A 25,455-nucleotide genomic window follows, 5' to 3' on the forward strand; every position below is an offset into this window, starting at 1 on the left:
TTTCCGATGACCACGCCCCCTTCTCGGGCGCGCGAACGGGCATGCCCTCTCTAGCTCCGGCGCCCTGCCTCCCGCCGGAGCTAGAGGGAACACTATTTATTATTTATTAGCAGCTATTTACCTATTATGCAGTGCTTTACAGAGTATATTTCCGTCAACATCAGTGGCTGACAGCCAAGATTTCAATCTATGGGGTAGATGTTTCAAACCTTGGAGAGAGATAAAGTAGAGCATCTGAAATAGCAACCAATCAGCTTCTGTCAATTTTCTAGCACAGCCTGTAAAATGTCAGTTAGAAGTTGATTGGTTGGTAATAGGGATGTGTGCCGGACCAGTTTTGCTGGATTTGGATTTGGCTCCGATTCATCGTCCAGCTTTGGATTTGCCAAAAATGGATATAAAAAAAGCTAAAATCACATAATTTGGGCTTTTTTTTTCCCTAGAGTATTATTAACCTCAATAACATTCATTTCCAGTCAGTTTAGACCACCTCACAATTTTGTTTTTCACATTACTGACTAAAGGCTGCATTGAGTTGGCTGGTTACTAAGCGACAGAGCAGCGACACAGACACCACAGTTTAAAGCACATCTATGAAACATTGCTCCCACCTGTCACGAACCTCCGTTCGATCTCTCCAGATACGGCAATCTGAGAATCGCCACCCGTGACTTTTACAAGTTAACTCAGCACGCGTGGTTAAATACCTGAAAGCTGCCACCAGCAAAAGTAACTTTAATGCTTCAGCATAAGGTAAGCTATTACTCTCACCTGCATACACACTTAGAGAAATAGGTAACGTGGGCCAAGTTTAGGCCTTGGGTTATAAAAACACAGTTCCAGAACTAGAATTAATGTTTTAATTCAAGAATAACTTCAAAGCTTAGTTACAAAAAGTTACAAGATTATAATAATATTAAATAAAAGGTTGCACACACGTTACTGACAACTTCAGAAATAAAATAAAAGGGAAGAAACAAACCACCGTTGTCTTATGTGATTTGGGGGACAGGGCAGTCCCTAGTGACAAACTCCGATTCAATCTGTACCTCACGATAGCCCCTCAGAAATTAACACTGACCCAGAAGTCAGTTACAGTTTTATGCCTGTTTCTCCAGGCAGCTCTGGGTCACTCCCCTCCCTTGGGGTAGTTTAACCCTTCCATTGCTTAGGTAACTGAAACACAAGGTTTCTTGGTCACTTGAGCAAGGGTTAGTTCATTTAATTAATCATTGCTTACTCCACCCTGTTTGGAGCTCAGAGATTAGGCCTGTGCCCACAGAACTGGACACTTCTTACAGATGGCTAGGGGAAAGATTTGACACCTGGCTGGTCGGTCTGTCTCTCCTTGGCCTGTAAGCATGACCCCCTGTGGGGTTATAACCAGACTCCACTCTTTGATCCCTGCTTCAAGTGAAGAAACCACAGACATTAACAACTTGTACCCTGAGTCTAGGGCAATAAGTAAACACTAGCCAGTCCATTAACTCTCAGTTATACAATTTGAAAAGCATTTCTTCTACAGAGAATAGACAGCTTGTACATACAATGAAAACAGTGTCATTGAACATTTATGGCTGGACAGGAACACAACTTCCTATAACCTCTTTCAACCTTTGTTAAAAGGGCTTATCATTTTCTACACACAGAACTTTCCATACCAAGTTAAAGAAACAAAAAGAAACAAGTTACATGTTTATACCATTTGCATCTGTCGCAGTTATGCCCATCCAGATGCAAAATCCGTCTTTTCGCAACACCACCCACCCAGTGGGGTACGGCCCAAGGAGTCACAGTACTTGTATACACAGTGTGCTACAGCCCAAGGATACACAGTGTATACACAGTGGGGTACAGAACCACCCCCCCAAAAATATTTTATTTTTATTTATTTTTACTTTTTAGACTTTTAACTTTCTTGAAAGATTTTTTTACTTTTCAAAACTTTTTTTTTTCTAGTGAAGTGGGCAGAATGGGGAGAATTTTTGCGGCGTTCGCGGGTCCCCATGTAGGGGGCGGGGCTTAATGATGAGATTATCCTTGAATTGCATAATTTAGCCCCACCCCCTATTTAAATTTAAGCCAATCATGACAATTTGCTGCAAAGGGGCAGGGCTTAATGATGCAAACCATCAGCGCCCCCCCCCCGTCGTCACAACGCACCGCTTCTCCTGGGGAGGAGAAGCAAAAGGTAGGCAAGTATGCATCAGCGTGCAGTGTGCCCCTATACATAGTCACTTTGCCAGCACAGCCACTTGTAAGTCCCTGGACACAGCCCCTTAATCAGCAGAGTACAGTGCAGCATACATCAGCGTGCAGTGTGCCCCTATACACAGTCAGATGGGAACACCCGAGCAATGTGCCAGGTGAACTCGGATCCTCAGTGTTCGAAGCAGTTCGGATTCCACAGAATCCGAACCGCTCATCCCTAGTTGGTATGGGCAACAGTGACGTATCTAGGATGGGGCAAGCGAGGCACATGGCCTGGGCACAGCGGCATGCCCAGCAGGGGGGACGCCACCGACCAGGGAAGTAAAACAATAAACAATATGATAACAAACTGGTAGACGAAGCACGCCAGAAAGTGAGGGAAACGGATAGAAGCAAATTACTCCAGTACAAGGAGAGAGAGAAAGGAGACAATACGCAGTTTAAAACAGCCTTCATCACCAAGTACAATCAAGATACAAATAGACTAAGGAAGATACTTAACAAACATTGGCACGTATTAATGGAGGATGAAATCCTTGCAGATATCCTACCAGATCACGCTAGAATGATATACAGAAAAGCTCAGGATTTAAAACAAAAACTAGTAAAAAACCATACACGAACAGGAAATAGATCCATCCAAACTACATTACATCAAAGCATTCTAAGGGAAGGATTCTATTATTGTGGAACTTGCTCGAATTGCAAAAGCAGTGAAGTAACCACCAAGAGGGTAGAGCAATTTCAATCCACATCCACCAAGTCAACGTACAAGATCAAACACCATATAAGTTGTAACAACACAGGGGTAATATATCTCATCCAATGCCCGTGTGGTCTGCAATATGTAGGCCGAACCATCCGCACACTTAAAGTGAGAATATCAGAACATATACGTAATATTAGAAAGGGTTAGATACACACAACCTGTCACTTCACTTTAAAGAGAAACATAACCGGAATCCACAGGGTATAAAATTCATAGGGATCGATTTGATTGAAAAGAACTGGAGGGGAGGAGACTTTGAGAAGGTACTCAATCGCAATGAACTCAAATGGATTTTCAACCTAAAGACATTCAAACCCCAAGGTCTGAACGTAGATAACGAAATTAAAGCTGTAATTTTGAATGAATGAACATCAACTATGCAAAAGTAAGCTAGTATAATATACATTAACAGAAATTACCAAACTAAAATATATATGAGTCAAGAGTAAAAAATCCAGAATGGGATAACTATTAAGACATTGCTTAAATAGGCAGATTACTGAATACATCATTAAAAACAAGAAACTGGCAAAGTAAAGCCTTTTTTCCCTTTACCAAAATGGCCCCCATTAAGACACAGCCAGAGATTCCGGATGTGAGAACTATGGTACAATACCACAACAAAGATGGCGCCAGGACTTTCATCCCCTATAGACACCACAACCAAGATGAAGTTTATTCAACTCCCTGAGGAAGGCCAAGCGGCCGATACGCGTTGGAGCTCATTGACTACACACCAGGATTATATACATCATCCCCACAAAGTCTCCTCGCTCCAGCGAGTCGAGCGACCGGCTCCCAGAGCGTGAATACCGAGGACCGCGTAATCTCGTGAGAGCGCGGTACCTCGGAAGGAACGTGACGGACCGGTGAGTATATCAACATCCAGTCTCCTCGCTCTGGCGAGTTGAGCGACCGGATCCCGGAGCGTGAATACCAAGGACCGCGCAATCTCGCAAGAGCGCGGGACTTCGGGAGAAAGCGTCGGACCGGTGAGTACAGCAACCCAGAGACCTAGCAGACAGAGGGACGTCTGCTAGGATGCTAAGAACAGAGGACAATCCCATCGCTCACCAGGAGGTGAGCGCTACACAGGGTAAGTGGTGCACCTGGCAGGACACGGGACGCCGCTCCACCAGACACAGCCCCCAGCTACTTCCCCCCCCACCACGCTTCTAAATGGAACAATTTCCCTAATATTCTACATATATTTTAACCAGCATAACAGCTGACTCATTTAGAACCACACCCGATCAGGGAATCTAATAACTGTTATACTTCACCCGGTTAGGGTACTTCAGATCTAAAGATAAAATCCCGGTCAGGGTATTAATTAACTTTGGAACTGTTCAGGAACACTAATCCATTAACTTGATTTAGCTGCATAGGGAGCACTGTGACTCCAAGAACCAATCCCATCAATTCTATTAATAAAATAAATTAACATTTGTGGGGTTTATCCATTTGTATCCACAATTGTAAGCAACACACATACTGCATAACCAATTAGCGCGGATCTTCCAATCTCTTCAACAAGTCTCCAAAAATAGGGATAGGGACCCTATATAGATCCTGCAGCTGTTTTACGAATCCACAATCTAGAGAGCGCTTGTCCCTACAATAATTGGCCAGGGAAGTGTATCCGGCAGTGTTTTGTTTACTAGTACTGAGTCTTACTACTATTGACTCTGTAGTAAAATTCAGTGCTAGTAAACAAAACACCCAGCGGTGGTCGCGGAAAGCTCACCATCCGCTACCCCTATGTCATGTAAAAGGGCCATTGAGGAGACGGGGAGGTAGGATCCAACTGGTCAATGGGAGTAAGAATGGGGCGGGAGATTGTTTAAAGCAGCTGCAGGGAGGCCATGTCATTGGGTGGGCGGGGACCGGTGGGAGAGTTGGAGGCTGTGTCAGATAGCAGCAGCCAGATTATAAGATTTCTATCAAGCTTTTATAGTTTTTTTTTGGGGGGGGTGGGGGTGTCGATTTTTCTTTTGCCCTAGGTGCCAAAAATCCCAGTTATGCCTTTGATGGGCAACTTCCACACATTTTGTCAGAAGCCGGTTATCTTCCCAGTATGTTATTGGAGCATGGGAGGGAACTAGAACATACAAACTCCATATAGATAGTGACTAGGGGCCTGGTTCAGAGACAGGCGCTAGTGCGATCACAACTGCGTTTTTGTACGCAACGCAGCTGCGAAAATATGCTAATGTTAGCCAAGATCATTTGAGCATAAAGACAGCCACTGTTAACTTCTTACCGGCGTGCGCCGACGCATACCTACGTAAACACCGGTAACATTGAAGCAGATCGGCGGCCATCTTACCCTTGCGGCAGGTCTGACCTGTCGCAGCCTTGGGTGCTGTTCTGACAAACAGAACTGTGTATGCAATCGCAGTGGCTAATTCATACATGCCCATGTAATGGCATTTAAAAGGACAGACACACCTGCGTTTTTTGTGACCACCCCCCATTCCCCCAGACGCTGGCAGTCTGTCACTCACTTAGCAATGGATTCCTCTGTGTGTGCGTGATCGCAATTTGATCACAGCGCACGAGCAGTGCATAAACATGCGCAATGGCAAACAATTGCTCGATCTGCTTGAAAATTGCATTAGCGTCCGTCTCTGAATCAGACCCTAGGTCAGGATGTGCACTCATGATCTCAGGGTACGGCTTATTTCCCCTTCATGCTGCTAGGGACCTGGAAGTGCCGTAAGGGTGGAAGTGCAGTTCCATGCCCATTAAGGCCACATAAAGAAGCAAGTTGTCCCCATCTAAAGAAAAAAGTTGTTCCCCCTCTATGCCCACTTGTATTGCTGGACACTGGCTGATGACGTCAGGGTCCTCTGCGGGAAGGGGATTTAGACATTACCATGATCTCAGGGCTGTAAGGCAGCCATGTTAATCACAAATCCAACTGTGCTAAACAAATTTAAGTGTTCCTCTGTGAAACTGTAAATTCTGAATTTCTTAACCTGAAGATAATTTGACGTGCAAAGGCGTCGTGCATCACATTTTGCTTACTACTTCTTTGAGTGCCCTTTTTATTTTACCACAATTCATAGCTTATATTTTTTCCGGTACTTATGTTGAACAAACTCCCTAATGTGCAGAAAGATTTCCCTAATTGCATACTGACAATGCACATAATAATCCCTCTGAGCACCACTGTAGCACTGTCCCGTTGCCCTATTTATCAATGACTGAAAGCGTTCGGTGGGAACACACTGCGCATGCACGTTGAACCCACTTACATTAGAGATAGTTGAGCGATTTGCGCATGTGCAGAACAGGTCAAGATGGCGGCGCTGTGCAGGGGAGTTCTTCGTCTCACACTACTACCCAGATGTCAGATACGGCAGGGGCTTTTCCGGGAGTACAGTGCCGGTATATAAAGGGCGTGATGTACAAACAAGTGTATCGCTTTATTTTTTTTAACTGCATATAAGTATTGAGAAGCTCAGAGCCACGTCTCTGGCAGCAGTAAGAGACCTGAGGTCATGTACACTGATAGCTGGATAGGTGACCTCCATGTGCACGCTGTACAGCCTCACTGCTAGTTGTGTGATCACTGGTTAATCATGCTACCATAGAAGTTCTGCAGAATACACGTCATATATAGTTTTGCATAGACTACTAAGTGTAAAATGCAATGCGTAACAAGATAAACCTCAAGCCCTCTGCAATTCATTATTTTAATGTTAAACACTGCAGAGCACCCCGGGGGAGATGTTCCCACTTGTGCCAGTGCAGGGAGTTGGGAACAGCATTCGGTGTAAAGCTGGGTACACACTAAACGACATGTGTACCCAGCAATTCGACGGGCGACCCCTCCACAGATGGGCTGACATATTGGCGGCCATTACACATATGATGCGGTGCCTGACCGCCCAATATGTCGGCCCCTGCCGCATCCCACTGCATGGGGTCGTCAGCTGCACCGTCAGGTTGAGCTGCATGTACAGCCGACCTGGAGATGCGGCTGACGACCCCACGGGAGGGCGCACTGCCCGACATAGTGGTACACACTGGACGATTTTGAGGATTTATGGTTCCAATCGTCTAGTGTGTGTACACAGCTTAACTGTCAAGCTGGGAGCACTGCTCTAAAGAACCTACCACTAGCTAACAAAACAGATGATAAACATAATAAAGGATATCAGTTATATACACAGTGCTACCTGATTGCTTTCTGGGAAGTGAAGGTTGGGTCTGATTTTGAGTCGCATATGGCGCTGTTTGCGACCACATTCAGAGTGCGGATATTTTGCTAATTTGCCAATGCGATTAATCACATTCTTGCCTGGCATTCAAACATGCCATGAATAAGCTATAGACGAAATGCTGTGCCAGGGGTTCCCTCATTCCTCATGCTACTCAATACTGCTAATAACGGCTCTATCGTTTGTGTTTGAATACCGGGCAAGAATGCTCAAGTAGCCTTCTTTTTTCAGCCTTGTATAGCGCTATACCACATGCACATACAGTGTCCATGTTTTCAGCTAATGTGGGCACAGCTATTTAATTGACTGCACTGAATGCGCTATCATGATTCAATGTCATATCATGATGTTGTGTTGAGTCACAGACATCGAATACATATCATCAGAAGCAATCCTTTATCTGTCAGTATTCTGTGAAAACTAGTTATCAGTGGTATACACAGATATATAAATGAAACTGTAACAACTTTAAAGCTCTGTGTCATAACAATACTACCACAAGTAGATACATGTTACACACTCCCCCTGAAGGAACATGCAGCTATTATTCATATAAGCCTGTCTACAAGACAGCATGGAGGGGATGATTACTAGCTGATAACCTCTGTGAGCAAAAGGAATATGTATCAATTTTTCCTCAGATACTTTGATATTGATTACAGTTTTGCACAATCAGGGCAAGAGAATTGGCAGTATATACTAACTAAATGAATATAGAGTCCTTACTTACTCTGCCGTCAGAACGTGTTAGGAGGAGTGATTTATCTTCTTTCAACCTGGCCATAAACTACTGGAAAACACTGTGGGCAGTATTCAATTAGGCTGCGAAAACTCATTATCGGCGATACTTTATTTTCGCAGGTTTGATTTGTCCCCGTATTCAGTTTTCACGACTTTTCGCCGGAGCAAAAAGTCTATGAATTGGGACCTGCGAAAAAGTATTACCATTGAATAGGTGGCGAGAACAATTGCAGAATTGGGGTTTTGGGGTGCAGACTTTCAAAAACCACCCTGCACCCATTGGACAGTCCCCCAAAGTTATTCTGTGTCAGTAATTTTTAAAAAAGGACCACTGGACACCCAAAAAAGGTACTTTCATTTTGGTGACAAAAAAAAATAATTTGGGGACAAATGAGCTCATTCAGACCCGCTTGCACGATGCGATCGCTCGCTGCAAAAAGGGGCCGGATATTTAAATTAAGTGCTCGCACTGTGTCGCGTAAGGACGCCCACTGTGTGTTAGCGAGATATGGCAAAGTGCGCTCGCAAGTGTCTGAAGACGCCCCCTTTCCCCTCGCAACACACGTCATCTCCAGGAAATGTATGATTAATCGAGACCATCATGAGACATTGGAGCAGCTCGCAGCTCTTGGGGTTGCCTTTCCCAGCCACAAGTACTGTGATCAGTGCGGGCTGAAATACATGCAGGTGATGTGTACAATGATGCTTCTTTGCTAATTATGCGTGCCCTTTAAACGGCGTTTTGGGGGACTGACACGCCTGCGTTCGCAACATCACTCCCCCGTTCACAAGCGCCTTCCACTGTTACCACCCACAAACCGTACTATCTGTCACTCAAAGCAGCGATTTGATAGTGGCTTATGAGCTACCTAAATCAGATAGCAACGAATGGCTTCCGCACACGCACTGCGAATTATATGCATGCGCAAATGGGCGAAAATCGCTCACAGTGAGTGATTGCGCCTTAGCCAGCGGGTCTGAATCAGCACCAAACTAGCGAAATAGACTCGGGGGGTCCCCAAGTATGCGGCAGGTGTTTTTTTCATTGTAAGTGTTGTGGCAGGTGGATTTTCCCAATTTTTAAAACTTCACATTAGCCACTTTAAAATATGCTAGTACCCATTTTCATGTATCCCAAATTTGATGGGACACCTTATTTTTCCCCAAAAAAGTTGCTAAATGCTGTTCACCACTTTCCTAAAGACGCTATACAGCACCTATTGAGACCATTTAAAGAGCCCCACATACCTTTAGCAGGGCCATATGGGGGTACCCATAGTGATCCCCCATGTCAGAGCATCTTTTGGGGGGTGTCAGGCTGTTTTCCCCTAAAATGACAGGAATTTTCTCCGATTTTCTTTTCCCCGGGTCCCGTCTTCGCCGAAATTAAATTGAATACGGGGAATCGCGGGAATGATCGCGAAAAGTTTTCACTTCCAAAACCTCCGATGACGGAGAAAAGTCTGGCAACGGACTTTCCGCCTCAAATTGAATATGGCCCTGTAATTAAAATAATAGAGAGATTCCCCATATTTATCTAGCATTTATTCATTGTACAGGGGAACATCCCGAAGTAATGACTAAATACCAAACGTATATATGAATATAGTCTGCTTCACTGGTGGGATTTCAGTTATGACATCACTGAGAGATACAATGACTAATTAGGAACTGCACACTTGTGTGGTTTGATGTCAATTTATTTGATAGTATAAGGAGGATAAATTGCCATATACAGTCTCATTAATAATTACAATTATTGGTATGGTAGCTAACAACTGAGCAACAACCCAGTTTAATTACTGGAAGATTACTGAACCCAATAACAAGGAAAGTAGATACCCCTAGTTATAAAGGGCTGTAATTGTACTCTCAGACTACACTTGGTGTACTTCCATGATACTGTACATATACACAATATATGTAGTTTGCTCAATGAGGTGAACAATATTTGGTGGAAATAAGTCAATACACGATGTTGACAATCAAATGTTTTATTTATATGAACTATACATTATAGTGAGCAAACAGGGAAGATATTTGGATATATATCCTTATATTCTGACTGCAACCAGATTATATGACAGATAGTGTTTAGTGATTAGGATATCACAAGGAGCCTTTTGGATGGTATGATAAGACCCCTGGCACATTTTATTAATTTCTAAATAATTCTTTCTTTCAATCTATAATTTTTAAATACTTTGCCATCTTAATAACTCCCGGAGGAGCAGGGGCGGACTGGGCCGGGGGGCAAGGTGCTATCTGCCCCCCGGGCCGGTACAATTGTGCAGCACCAGGGCCGCTGCTGTCGGGCTGCCGCGTGGAGGAGGAATAGGGGTTTTTCCGGTGCAGTCATCGGACTGTAGAATGATCCTTCCTCCTCCTCCACACAGCCGCCGGCGCCGCTGCGGAGGAGCTACTGTGGTCGTGCGAGATGATGACATCATCTCGCGAGTCTATCTCTTTTAGTCTCTTACACAAGCTCCTGGACTGGGAGGGGATAGCAGCACTGTAAGCTACCTGGGTGGGCTGAGACTACATCCTCCCCGTCCTACGTATGTGTGACCAGGACCATGCATGCCAACGTGGGGCTGAGAGGTAAGCTGCAGCTCTCAGCTCTGTGCCTCACCAGCCTGTCGCTCTTATATTTTTAAATATGTCATGTAGGTTGCATTGCATGGTGACTTTTATTTATATATATATATATATATATATATATATGTGTGTGTGTATATATATGTATGTGTTTATTTATATATATATATATATATATATATATATGTGTGTGTGTATGTATGTATATATATATTTATGTAAGTATGTGTATATATATATATATGTGTATGTATGTATATGTGTGTATATATAGTGTTCACTCTAGGTCCAGCGCCGGACCTAGAGGAAGGGCACTTGTGTGCTCACGCCCCAAGAGGGGGCGTGGCTAAGGAAAAGGGGCCGTGTCTTGATGACACGTCCCCTCTCTGCCACTCCTGGGGGCGTGCCCGGCACTTACGGACATGCCAGGCAGCCCCCAAGCGTTGCGGTTACTGTGAATGGATGCTGGACGCAATGCGCCCGGCATCAATTCACCTGCGGTGACCGCTGCACTGCCGTTTTCCCCACCCATGGGACACTGCGGCCCGCGGGAGGGGACAGAACCGGCAGGCTGTTTCAGTGGGTAAATAATCACCCACTTACTCAAACAAGACAAGTTGTATAATAATCATTATTATTATTGTCATTAACTTGTAATGCACTACAGCATTGGTTGAAACAAAGGCCCTCATTCAGAGCCGTACGCTCTGAGCAGAGCGCACGCTCTGAATGAGGGCCGCCCTCCATAATTATGGAGCGTCCTCCTGGACGCTCGTATAGCTGTGGGTCACCACCCACAGCCTATACGAGCGTGCAGTTTGATGGCCGCGATGGTCTTGACCATCGCGACCATCGCCACTGCGAGCCGGAGCCTGCGGTTGAGTTTTTCAACCGCAAGGCCAGGAGTGATTTTGGCTCTATCAGAGCCAAAATCACTCCCACTGACTTCACTAGTGATGTCAGTGGGCCGGCTTCTGACGGTAGGCGTTCCCTTGGGAACGCCCCTGTCAGGGAGGCACGCCCCCGGCACGCCCACCAAAGGGGGCGTGCTGTCAATCAACATCGACAGCACGCCCCCTTTGATCAGACACAACGAGCGAAGGAAAGTCCTTCGCTCGTCGCGTCTGGCGCATGCGCACGACGGTGCTCCCGCCGTCGTGCGCATGCGCAGTGCACAACATCGACCCACTTGCGAGCGGACAGCCGCTTGCGAGTGGGTCTGAATCAGGCCCAAAGGGTGGAGAGGATCCTGCTTGTATGAGCTTACAGTCTACTCTATTTTTTACATTTATGTTTTGATGCAAGTTACATCCCAATTTAGTAAAATTTAAATTTTTATCGTTTTTTATTATAGTTAATTTGTTTCTTATATGAAATTATGAAAGGGTTGCTATTGATCTACTTAAATGGAGACTGGCTGTTTTTCCTCTTGCAGGCCCATCCTATCAGTACATTGTGGTGCAGCGCAAAGGACAAAATGAAAATGTGGGATTTATACAGCTGAATCGACCAAAGGCGCTGAATGCATTGTGTGATGGATTGATGACAGAAATTAACGAAGCTTTGGACTCTTTTGAAGAAGACCCACAGGTTGGGGCGATTGTTATCACAGGGAGTGAGAAAGCCTTTGCTGGTTAGTTGTTGTCTGATAAATTGAATGTAAACCTACCCTGTATTATAAGGATTTTGCATTTTTTTTCTCCTGGTCTAAGATGGAGAGAATTTTTCGACTGTTTTTTGTTGAAAAATGGCCGAATTCGCATTTTTTTGGGGGGGGGGCAAAAATCGTGTGATTTTTGTGGTCGATTTAGCCGCAGACGGCCAAATCGCCCGTTTTCGCCGCTAATTAAATACGGCCCTAATTCAGGACACGTGAATTACACAGGTTCTGTGGCTGATTAAATCCAAGTGAAATGGAGACTTGAAGTCAGCCAGTCACAGAATCTGTGTAATTCATATGTGTCCCGAATTAAAGGGATGATATGGCAAGCCCACCTACAGTATGCAGAGCGAGACAAATTGCCAGCTATTTTCTACTTGTAAACCATAAATTAATTGGTGCTCAATGTTTATTTGTTGTTCGTGCCCACGGGAAGCTGGTTCAGACTACAGCCCCAAAGTCCACGTTTGAACATAAAATTCAATGCAGGATCCCAAACTAGCCAAAATGGCCGCTCAACCATTTTTCACTGGTAGTTCTATCTATCAGTAGAGCCTGCACCTGGTGTATTTTTAATTTAATTCCAACCACAACATGTACATATTTTGACTTAAGGTGCGAACACACTGGGCGATTAAAGTGGACAACTGAACGATATCTTTATCGTTCAGTCGTTCACTTTATTGTCCATCTTTTCACCTAAACGATAACGACGAACGACCAACGATGTGCGTTCCCGCAGGTCATTCATTTTCATCGTTCATCTGGCAAACATGCAGGCCAACCTGACGATATTGTCAGGTTGCTGCATGTTGGGGAATGGGGGAGAGAGCCTGTCGCTGAACAATATCGTTAAAGATATCGTTCAGCGGGTGTGCTCAATGTCATGAATGACATTGAGCACACCCTGCCAGGGACACACTAGACGATATCGCTCAGGGAGCATATCGTCTAGTGTGTATGCTCCTTTAAAGTACTGTGTTTTCACATGGGCATCCTCTTCTGGTCGTCTGCTTTTTCCTGTAATAGCCAGCAAACACATTGTATTACTATGACTATAAAGATGGCAGACTGAAGTTTAATGTACATTTATGAGTTCATGCCATAAATGGTTTTAATAAATCATTTGGCAAATAGCACAAATGGGCTGCAGTTGCTTTAAGCAAATAGGTCTTTATCCATCTGTAACAACAGGTTATATTGAAGAAAGCAAGTGTATAATTCATACATGACCCTGAGGCCCAAGATGGCACTTTTTGGGGAAGACAACAACAGAAACCAGGGAACCTAGGATGTTAGGACAGAAATACAACAGTATTAGCAGTAGTATTTGTTTTTGACTGTATCTGTCCTGAAGAAAAAAGAAGATTCATTTTTGGGGCACTACTTGTTGTGTATTCTAAATATTGATAAAACTTAACATTTATTCACATTTCTTAAAAATAAGGTTAGACAAAAATTAAACATATATTACTTAGATGAGGATTCATATCAAGATCCTTCTAAGTGCAGTTCTAAGCCCTGCTGCGATAATACAATATATCCAAATAGCAGGTTGTTATGGATAACAATAACCGGGCAATGTATAAATATTGTCTAATTTACACACATCCGATAGCTTGTGCTCATGCCAAAGCCAATGCATACAAGCAAAAACAATTCTGTATCTCATTTAGCAGATTGTGACGTAAGAAGAATAATTATCAGTGTCACATGCATTAATAAACAGATTCCACTTGTCAAAAATGCTTATGTTGGGAAATAAAAGTAATAACAATTACTTTGTTCATTTCCCAGGTATCTGGGGTATCATAAAATAATCTTGCTCCTCTGTAACATATGTACAGTGCCTTGCAAAAGTCTTCACCCCCCCCCTTTGCATTTTTCATGTTTTGTTGCCTCACAACCTGAAATTAAAATGGATTGTTTGAAGGTGTGCATCATTTCATTCACAGTACATGCCTACAACTGTGAAGTTGTGTTTTGTTTTTATATTGTGAATCAAACAACATTTAGGACAACATAACAGAAAACTTCAGTGTGCATAACTATTCACCCCCCTAAAGTCAGTACTTTGTCGAGCCACCTTTTGCGGCAATTACAGCTGCAAGTCACTTTGGATAAGTCTGTATGAGCTTGCCACATCTTGCCCCTGGGATTTTTGTCCATTCCTCAAGGCAAAACTGCTCCAGCTCCTTCATGTTGGATGTTTTCCGCTTGTGAACAGCAATCTTCAAGTCTGACCACGGATTCTCAATTGGATTAAGATCTGGGCTTTGACTAGGACATTCCAACACATTTAAATGTTTCCCCTTAAACCACTCGAGTGTTGCTTTAGTCATTGTCGTCTGGAAGGTGAACCTCCGTCCCAGTCTCAAATCACAGGCAGACTGAAACAGGTTTTGCTCAAGAATATCCCTGTATTTAGCACAATCCATCTTTCCCTCGACTCAAATCAGTTTCCCAGTCCCTGCTGCTGAAAAACATCCCCACAGCATGATGCTGCCACCACCATGTTTCACTGTGCGGATGGTGTTCTTGGGGTGATGAGATGTGTTGGGTTTGCACCAGACAGCGTTTTCCTTGGTGGCCAAAAAGTAAAATTTTAGTCTCATCTGACCAGAGCCACTTCCTCCATACATTTGGGGAGTCGCCCACATGCCTTTTGGCAAACTGAAATCGTGTCTTCTTATTTTTATCACTAATTTCTGTCCACTCTTCCATAAAGCCCAGCTCTATGGAGTGTATGGCTTATTTTGGTCACATGCACAGATACACCAGTCTCTGCTGTGGAACTCTGCAACTCCTTCAGGGTTACCTTTGGTCTCTGTGCTGCCTCTCTGATTACTGCCCTCCTTGCCCGGTCTGTGAATTTTGGTGGGCGGCCCTCTCTTGGCAGGTTTGTTGTGGTACCATGTTCTTTCCATTTGCTGATGATGGGATCATCAAAGATTTGGATATTTCTCCTTCATCCACTAGGGGACACTGGAGTCTCAGTACAGTGGGGTATAGATGTGGGATAACCGGGAGCTGGCTCTTTAATAAATTTGAATAGTAGCTAGCTCCTCCCCCTCTATACCACCCTACAGGTCAGTCTAAATTTTGTGCCAAGGGAGCTGGTCACATACAAGAGCTCTCTGCTAAAAATCAATGGATCCTTGATCAGCATGAGGATCAGACAGGCAGCTTACTGCCCCTGCATGTCTGTTTCGTTGGAGCTGCCGAGAGACCTCACCGCCGCTGCTTGCAGCGCGCGCTGAGGTCTTCAGCTACAGAGACCACTGTCTCTGGGAGGTAGCCAGACGCGCTACGTGCGGCGTTCGTCACGCTCCCCCATTAGCAAGCCCGTCGCCGGCAGCATTTGGCAGCAGAAGGTTAGTGACTCCTGGTCACCCTGAGTAGCAGGGTGACCAGGAGGAAATGACAGATGGGCATTAAAAAACTAAGCAAGAACGGAGGGAGAGGAGCCTAACACACAGTTGTTCTTCTGCCTCCCAGCAGCCCCAGCGCTTCCAGAAGGAGGCTGGTGGCCATTTTGCAAACACAGGCTGCTGACACACACAGAGAAAAAGATCTGTCTACCCAGATTGTGCCTACACAGTGGGGATAGATTTGTGAAGATCAGGTTGGACTGTGTTTACACAGTGATTACAGCATTATATTGTGTTAATAGCACTGGTCTCTGGAGCAGAGATGGTTGGGCGGGGTTGATAGCATAATCTCCCTCTTTTTTCCCCCTATCTCTTCTTCAAACAGTCTCTCTGTGTGTGTGGTGTTTGTATCACTACCTTTTTTCTCTGTTTGCTGTGTACAGTGAAGTGGTAGAATGCCGTCTAAGGCTGCAAAAAAACTTTCTCCTGTAAGAATTGTGCAGAGAAGTTTACACAGGGACTGTCATCCAGTTCCCTGTTGTGTGAGAATTGTGTTTCAGAGACACAGACTGCAGCATCCTTACAAAATTTATGGACTGATCAAATTACATCAGTCATGTCTCAAATGTCTGCAGGCTAGAAGCTTCCCGCAGGGAGAAAGAGGTTGAAAGATCTGAAAGGTCTGCCTTCTCTGAACCAGACTGGGCGCGGTCTTTAACCAGGTCTGTAGAAGGGCTCACAAGGGTTTTTAGAAGTGGGAGATCCAGTGATCCCCACTTTCTATATGCTACCTAAGATCCACAAAAATGAACTAGTACCACCAGTACGTCCAATAGTGTCCGGGATTAAGAGTTTGACAGAGCAGGCTAGTAAATTCTTGGATATCCATTTAAGACTGTTTGTAACTAACTTGCCATCATACACGTAAGACACTATGGACGTCCTACGAAAAGTGGATGAAATCCATGTTGATAAGGGTGTTCTACTCGCTACATGCGATGTAGAATCACTCTACACCAGCATTCAACATGAGAAAGGTATTGAATCAGTTCGATACTTTTCGGAAAAGGATGGCATTACAGAATTTGGAGATTTTCTGGTGAGACTATTCTCTTTCGTACTTTCCAAAAACTTTTTCGTCTTCAGTAAGGGGCACAGCAATGGGGGCGGCATGTGCCCCTACATATGCGAACATCTACTTAGGTTGGTGGAAGGAGACGATGGTTTTCAACGAGAACAATTAATTCTATACCCAACATATCTTAATTTGGATGAGGTACATAGATGACCTCTTGATATTGTGGGATGGTCCACAAAATAAATTTATAGAGTTTATCAATCTCTTGAATTTGATATGAACCTCAAATTGACCTATGAAGTTAGTGAGTCAGAAATCACTTTTCTCGATCTGGGGATACAAAAAATTAATGATGGCTATATCTCTACAGATTTATATAGGAAACACACAGCCACGAATAGTGTCTTACATAGGTCAAGTGCGCATTTCCCCCCTGTCCTGAAGGGTATACCCAAAGGGGAGTTTTTACGCCTTAAAATAAATTGTTCTGATCCCACTCAATTCAAATTAAGGTCGGAGGAATTATCTAAGACTGATCAAGAGAGGGTACAGCAGGAGAGCTATTAAAAAGTCTAAATATGAAACCAGTTTGAGAGATAGGAATTCACTTCTATACACCAATAAAATTAGAGAAAAGGAATCTGACAAATTTAGATTTGTTGGAGACTTTTGTGTGGAATGGCGTCAAAGTCAAGACATAATCCATAAACATTGGTCGGTACTTACATTGGACCCAGTCCTTGCCAAGAATATTGGATCTAAAGTTTCTATCAGTTGGAGGAGATCATCCAATTTAAAGGATAAACTGGTTCATAGCCACTTTGTTAATAGTAAGAAGAAGAAACCTGTGGCTAAGGGTTCCTTTAAGTGCAGTTGATGTAAAGCCTGCAATTTTATGACTCGCACCACAGAGGTGATTGATAAATATAATAATACTTATAAGATACATGATTATATTAATTGTAACACCTCGGGGGTCGTGTATTGTTTGATTTGTCCATGTGACAAAAAGTACATTGGAATGACTACAAGACCCCTTAAACAACGTGTGCTTGAACATGTAGGCAGTATAAGGAACTCCAAATCGGATCTGATGAGATTCAATCAACTTACATCCGTGGTGAGACATTTTCACGATCAACATCAAGGGGATGTCTCGGCTTTAGGAGCATTTGGTATAGAGAAAGTAATCCTGGGGATCAGGGGTGGCGACATCACCCAAGAGTGATTGAAGAGAGTCATTGGACATTCCTACTGGGTGGTTTACAGCCAGTGGGAATGAATGAACATATTAATTATGGTGTTTTTTTTTAAATAATTTATATATAATTTTTTGTAGGACCTTGTAATATATGGTATTATTAAATTTGTAGGTACAATATCATTATTATCTTAATAATCTGGTTATAAATACCTGTCTTAGGTTGTTTTCACTTCGGATTTATATTATTCACTTATTTATCAGTTTATGAGCACAACACGTATTTATTTTAATAAAAACTTTATTAGAATACCATAATCACTTTTTATATGAGGGACACTCTTACTATTATTATACACTCCTTAATAATGATTTGGGACAAGTTTTTAATACATTACTATAAAGTATATTGGTTATTTATTTTTTAGTATATATGCACATTGTTGTGTTATATGTTTATACACAACTATCACTATTAGATTAAGAGGTAATTTATAAAGGGCATATTATTAGTGATGGGGATTATTATAAATTATATATTTGAGGTTTCACTTATAATTTTATTATTTTTATCCAAATTAATATTTATAGTATCGTGGGTGTACATATATATTTATTTTATATTGTTCATTATTATTAGTATAGATTGGGTATATTAATTAATAAATATTATATATTATTATATGTTATAGGTGAGAAATATATCACCATAGTCCTGTTATATATTGATAACTTGGGTTATGTTTAATTTTTATGGTGGTATATCGATACAATATTCATTGTAATTATCTCTTCATTATGGATTATATAGGAATGTATGGAGTATTTGTTATAGTGATTACTCCCTACAATATATCATGTCACTCTAGGATGTTTAACGTTAATAGATCTTTGTATTTTGGCCAAGATTATGTGCTGACCCATTGAATCACTGACAGTCTCAGCTGATTGGATGTATTTTTTGTCAGTCTAAAGGTATACTCCAATTCTATGTGGAAATCACTGCTAGACCCTGGCAACCAATGAAAATTCTGACAGGCTGAGTGGATTGGCCAACAGCCCCATCAGTCAGAATGCAGCAAGCTGATTGGTGGCTACGAGGAATATAGGATCTCGCAACCCGACGGACGGGTTGCTCCTGTGATTAAGCCACAGAGCGAAACACGCGTCAGGAGACACGCGATGCACGCTGATTGGCGTGTATAGTCAGGGCCGCCATCGGGGGGGACTGCGGGGACTCCAGTCCCGGGCCCGCAGAGAGAGGGGGCCCGGGTAGCGGAAGTGTGAAGTTGTGAAATGCAGTGATGTGCGGTACCGCACATCACTGCTGGAATGCACCGGAGGCAGCCAAAGAAGTAAAGTGACTTGGTGGTATTTAATACATGGAGCTGTCCGCAAGCCAATCACAGCTGCTCGCGGAACGGCTGTCAGCCAATCAGCAGCAGTCGTGTATATATACATATATATATATATATATATATATATATACAGTATATACACTGTGTATATACAGTGTGTGTGTATATGTGTATGTATATATATATATATATATATATATATATTTATATATAGAAAATCATACACATACATGTGAGTAAGTGCTGTTATATTACTTGCTGTGCTGACACTTACATTTGCATGTTTTTAATTTAATATAGCTAAGCACCAGAGGCTTTTGTTTGTTGTATGTATGTTATATATATGTATATATATATATATATATATATATATTCACACACAAAACATCTTGTGCTTAGATATGTTAAATTAAAAACATGCAAATAAAAATGTCAGCAAGTAATATAACAGAATTTACGAACGATTAATCTGTGCCCCCAATAGGTCCAGCCCTCCCTGTCTCTCACCCCCAAAGTAGCTCCACCCACATCCACAGCTCCACCCACTTCTGCCCCATACTCCGGGGTGAGGGGGGCCCTGCCTAATTTGTCAGTACCGGGCCCCACCATTTCTGATGGCAGCCCTGTGTATAGTGTTTGTCTAAATGTATTAACCACCATTCAAAATTACATGTTGTTAATAGTTAAGGGCGTCTGTTAGACTACAGGACATAATGAGCCGGCGCGTGTGATCCTGCATAGATAGTACTCTGACATTTATGTCAATACATTTAGTTAGAGAGTACTGGCAATACTAGTGGATATCAGTGTTGCCCGCTATATCACACTAACAGTCATTTAGCTGTGAGGCTTCTCTTTATCATTTATTAATGGGATATTTATCTGTGTACAAAGGTCCATATGATTTTTGGTAAAAGGAGAGTGCATTTGTTACTACAGAGCTTACTTGCTATTACGGCATAACAAGAGCTACACTGTTTCAAAGGGCACCTCAGTAACATTGTATACATTGTATCCATAATACTGATCCCATATATTCATAAGATTAGTAGATATTAATGATATGGATATTAAAGGGATAGATCATCTCATTATATTATTCATAATATAGCATTACAATATCAGACACTCAGATGTCAGGCCTTTCTCTGTAATTTAATAATGGGATATATATTTGTGTACTAATATGTATAGGTCTTTCAATAAAGAGAAAGTGCATTTGTTATCACAGAGCTTACTTGTAATTATGGCAGTATAAGAGCTACACTGTCTCAAGGGTCATCTCAGTAATAATATACACATTGTATCCATAATACTGATTTCATCTAGTTACAAGATTAGTGGATATAAATATAACGGACCTGTTGTGGAACAGCAACTTATTTTTGAGAATAAGTAATAGCAGCATTGCATGAATTATATGCCCATTTATAACATAGCATCAGTCCATGATCCATCATTACAATACGGTGTTGGGAGACTAGTGCAAAGCGCAATTAATTAATAAGGCTGATATAGTTATGTGTGAATTCACTATGTACATGCTATCCTTTTGATTAGGTGACCTTGCTATATATAGGACGGATGTCATATGACAATAAGGTCCTCATGATGTATTGGATTGATATATCCCCTAATTTAGTATCCATTTGTGAGTGGGACAGTTAGGATTCTATTATAGGACCTCCCATTAACATAGATATAGTGGAATTTGAAGTTACATTTGTCCGTTTTCTACAGACGCCCATATGAGACGTGATATCACATAAATCAATGTGGTTAGTCGAACAAATACACAATATATAGGACGTGTAATAGTGGTATTGATAATTGATACATTTTATTAAAAATACATAATAATATTTCGCGGCATCCTATTTTAAGGATTTATTAAAGGTTAAGTTTTAAACAATTGTTGTTAATTAGGTCACTGTTATAGCTTGTGATTAGGTTGAATCAGATTCATTTGAATATATTATATTTGTCCTGGAGTGCCCTGTGATAGGAATACTTTTTTCTTTTCCCTTCTTTTGGTATCCATTTATTCCTAGGTGCACCCCCCCTTGGTGATAAATAAGTAGAATAGCCTATGATTTGTAAGGGGTAGGACATAATATAAACTACTTTCATGATATAGAGAAAGTGGTCTGTGCGGACTCTTTCCCTTTTTGTGTTGTCTCACAAGGGTTATGTAAGCCCAGGTTCCTCCCGTGGCATCGTCCTCTAGTGTCCCTACCAGGAGACTTATACCGAATCCTCTTATGTGGAATGATCCGGAAGAGGACGACATGCCTGATACGGAGGATGGGGAGGTACAGGACCCTATAGAGGAACAGGCGCAAGAGGAGGCGGATCCTGTATATCAGGGACAGGGATCCTGTAGAGGTTAGGCCGTCTATCTTTAAAAAAAAAACCAAAGACTGGCAGCCTCTTTTCCTGTGTCTGAGGAATTGGATAAGATCCTTACCTCAGCGTGGAAACACCTTGATAAAAGGTTTCAGATTTCAAGGAAGCTTTTATCATACTATCCCTTTTTTGCAGAAAGCAGGCATTTATGCGAAACACCTCCGTCAGTGGACCCTTCAATGTCACGTCTGTCTGTCTAAAAAGACAGTGCTCCCTGTTCCAGGTGCAGTTTCTTTAAAGGAGTCTTCTGACAGGAAGTTAGAAACTACCTTGAAGTCAATGTACACTGTAGCAGGGGTGTCTCTTCGACCCACATCAGTCAGCTGTTGGGTCAACAAGGCGGTGGAAGCATGGGCTACGCAGCTTGCTGAGGGCCTTAAGACTGGGGCTCCGGCGAAGGATCTGGTTCCTCTAGCAGAACAGATTGCAGAGTCTGCTGCTTTTCTTGGAGAGGCTTCTAAGGATATTTGTAGTCTTTCCTCTAGATCCTTGGCCTTGACTGTCTCAGCCCGCAGAGCCCTGTGGCTGCGACAATAGCAGGCGGATGCAGAATCCAAGAGAGCCGTGGAAGCGCTTCCATTCAGAGGAGAAGCTCTGTTTGGAACGGAACTGGATATGTGGATATCTCAAGCCACAGGTGGTAAGTCCACTTATCTCCCATCTGCTGCTCCTCCCCTCAGGAAGCCCTTTGCCGGACCGTCCTTTCGGTCCTTTCGTATTTCAGGGAGATTCAGGGGCTCCCGCTTTCTCCTGTGGTCCCAGAGGCAGGGGTAGAGCCACTGCATCCTCCTCCCAGCAGGATGAGGCTTCAGTTTAGCCTCCAGCATGATGCGCTCCCTTCTCTCCTGGGGGACCCCAGGGTGGGAGCTCGCCTTTGCAACTTGAAGGAAGTTTGGATCAAGTCTTGCCAGTACGCGTGGGTCCGGGACATCATTATTCAGGGGTTGAAGCTGGATTTTCAGATCCAACCTCGTTTTTCTCACAACCGTTTTGCCGGCATCTGCGGACAAATGGGTTGTTATATAGGAGGCAATACAAAAGCTACTGTCTTCTTGAGTAATAGTGCATGTCCCTATCCACGAGCAGGGTCAAAGCTTTTATTCCAGCTTGTTTGTGGTTCCCAAGCCAGACTGCTCGGTGAGATCCATTCTGAACTTGAAACATCTCAATCCTTATTTGCGGATAGAGAGGGGCGAGTTTCTCATATCCTTAGACATAAAGGATGCTTATCTCCACATTCCCATTTGGCCTCCTCATCAGACATTCCTGCGGTTAGCAGTGAGGGCCTCTCATTTTCAATTCCAGGCCTTACACCAAGTGTTCACGAAGCTCATGGCAGTAATAATGGCCCTTCTTCGGATACAAGGGGTTACTATCGTCCCTTACTTGGACGACCTACTCCTCAAGGCTTCGTCAGTCTCAATTACTGCAGGACATTCGGGTAACACAGAAGTCTGCTGTTGTAACACGGATGGATCCTGAATTACCAAAAATCTCATCTGCAGCCTACACCGCGTCTGCCTTTTCTAGGGATGATTTTGGACACAGTGGAGCAGAAGGTATTTCTTCCGCAGGAAAAAGTCACCTCCATCCAACACATGGTGCGATTGATACTGCGTCATCGGTGGATGCTCTAACAGCTCCTTGCCGGTTTCAGTTTGTCTACCTGTTTCCACCACTCCCACTCGTTCCTCGTCTGCTTCAAAGAATCAAACGAGAAGGGGTAAAGGTTCTGTTGGTGGCTCCAGACTGGGTGTGGTATTCCAATCTACGTCTTCTACTGATAGACAACCCGTGGCCTCTTCCTCTGCAAGAAGATCTACTGCAACAGGGTCTGTTTATTTATCAGGACTTAAAGCGGCTTCGTTGACGGCGTGGCTGTTGAAAGGGCTATCTTAAGAAAGAAGGGTATCCCTTCCAGGGTGATTCCTACTATGTTAAGGGCTAGAAAGGAAGTTACCTCTAAGCACTACCATCGCATATGGAAGGCATATGTCGCTTGGTGTGAACGCAAGGGTGCGTCACCGTCAGAATTAAACTTAGCCAGGCTGCTTTGTTTTCTACAGGCTGGTTTATCAGCAGGTCTTCGTCTGGGATCTTTAAAAGTTCAAGTATCGGCTTTATTGATTTTCTTTCAAAAGCGACTAGCATTATTACCGGATGTCCAGACTTTTCTACAAGGGGTTTACAAGATTACAACCTCCGTTTGGGCCTCCTACGGCCCCATTGGATTTGAAATTGGTCCTCTCTTTTTTCCAATCTTCCCTATTTGAACCTTTACAAACAATGGAATTAAAATTTTTATCATGGAAAGTGGTTCTCCTGTTGGCGCTTGCCTCTGCTAGGCGTGTGTCTGAGCTAGGGGCACTTTCTTGTCGTTCGCCTTACCTCATTTTTCATGAGGATAGGGCTGAGCTACGTACGCAGTTATCCTTTTTGCCTAAGGTAGTGTCTGTGCTTCATATCAACCAACCGATCGTAGTCCGATGTTTAAAGAGGATTCTTCGGCTACCAGATCCCTAGATGTTGTCCGGGCTCTTTGGATTTATGTTGATAGGACAGCATCTATCCGGAAGTCGGATACGCTGTTTGTTCGATATGCTATGGCGCGGCCAGGCTGGCCGGCTTCTAAGGCTACTATTTCTAGATGGATTTGTCTGACAATCAGACAAGCCTATCTGGCTTCATCAAAGCAACCACCTACTTCAATCACAGTGCATTCTACGCACTCGGTGGGTCCTTCGTGGGTGGCTGCCCGCGGGGTTTCCCTGACCCAGATTTGTCGAGTGGCCACTTGGGCGGGCCGGCATACTTTTACAAAGTTTTACCGTTTTGACACGTTTGTGGCTTCTGCTTCACAGTATGGCCTGTGCTGTTTTGTAGGGTTCTCAGCACTCTTCCGTCCGGGATGTGAGCTCTGGGACGTCCCCACTATACTGAGACTCCAGTGTCCCCTAGTGGATAAAGGAGAAAACAGGATTTTGGTACTTACCGTTAAATCCCTTTCTCCGATTCCACAGGGGACACTGGACGCCCACCCGGCGCTGTTCCACCTGCATTTGTTATTGTCCTGCCAGGTTTGGGCAGTCAGTTTTTTCTTCAAGGTCTGCTTGATTTGTTTGCATATTTGCTTGTTGTTTATGTATGTTCTAGTTCTCTTCTCCTCTTTTATTCTATTTCCAGCTCTCCTCGGGCACAGTTTATTTAGACTGACCTGTAGGGGGGTATAGAGGGGGAGGAGCTAGCTACTATTCAAATTTATTAAAGTGCCAGCTCCTGGTTATCCCACATCTATACCCCCCACTGTACTGAGACTCCAGTGTCCCCTGTGGAATCGGAGAAAGGGATTTAACGGTAAGTACCAAAATCCTGTTTTTTTTTATAACCCAACCCAGAATTATACTTCTCAACAACTTTGTCCCTGACTTGTTTGGAGAGCTCCTTGGTCTTCGTGGTGTGATGCCTCTTGCTTAGTGTTGTTGCAGCCTCTGGGGCTTTTCAGAAAAGGTGTATTTATACTGACAGATCATGTGACACTTAGATTTCACACAGGTGGACTTCATTTCACTAATTATGTGACTTCTGAAGGTAATTGGTTGCACCAGAACTTTTGAGGGGCTTCATAGCAAATGCACATGCCAATTTTCTGAATTTTATTTATAAAGATTCTTTTTTATATATATTTTTCTCATTTCACTTCACCAAATTAGACTATTTTGTGCAGATCCATCACCTAAAATTCAGGTTAAAAACAATAAATAAATAACAGGTTGTAATGTAACAAAAAAGGTAAAAAGCCAAGGGGGGTGAATACTTTTGCAAGGCACTGTATG

The 25,455-nt window shown here is 43.2% G+C and overlaps 1 protein-coding gene across 1 annotated transcript in view; it reads left to right on the forward strand.

Moving 5' to 3' along the window:
• Window positions 1-6,250: 6,250 nt before the first annotated feature.
• The window catches only part of ECHS1 (enoyl-CoA hydratase, short chain 1), a 30,184-nt gene continuing 10,979 nt past the window's right edge, over window positions 6,251-25,455 (forward strand). The window contains 2 exon segments of the mRNA XM_088474975.1: window positions 6,251-6,373; window positions 11,984-12,181. Coding sequence (XP_088331101.1) covers window positions 6,286-6,373; window positions 11,984-12,181 — 286 coding nt within the window. The 5' untranslated portion in view covers window positions 6,251-6,285.

This window comes from Taudactylus pleione, unplaced genomic scaffold, assembly GCF_031769625.1.
Source record: "Taudactylus pleione unplaced genomic scaffold, aTauple2 ptg000157l, whole genome shotgun sequence".
Taxonomy (NCBI): Eukaryota; Metazoa; Chordata; class Amphibia; order Anura; family Myobatrachidae; genus Taudactylus; species Taudactylus pleione.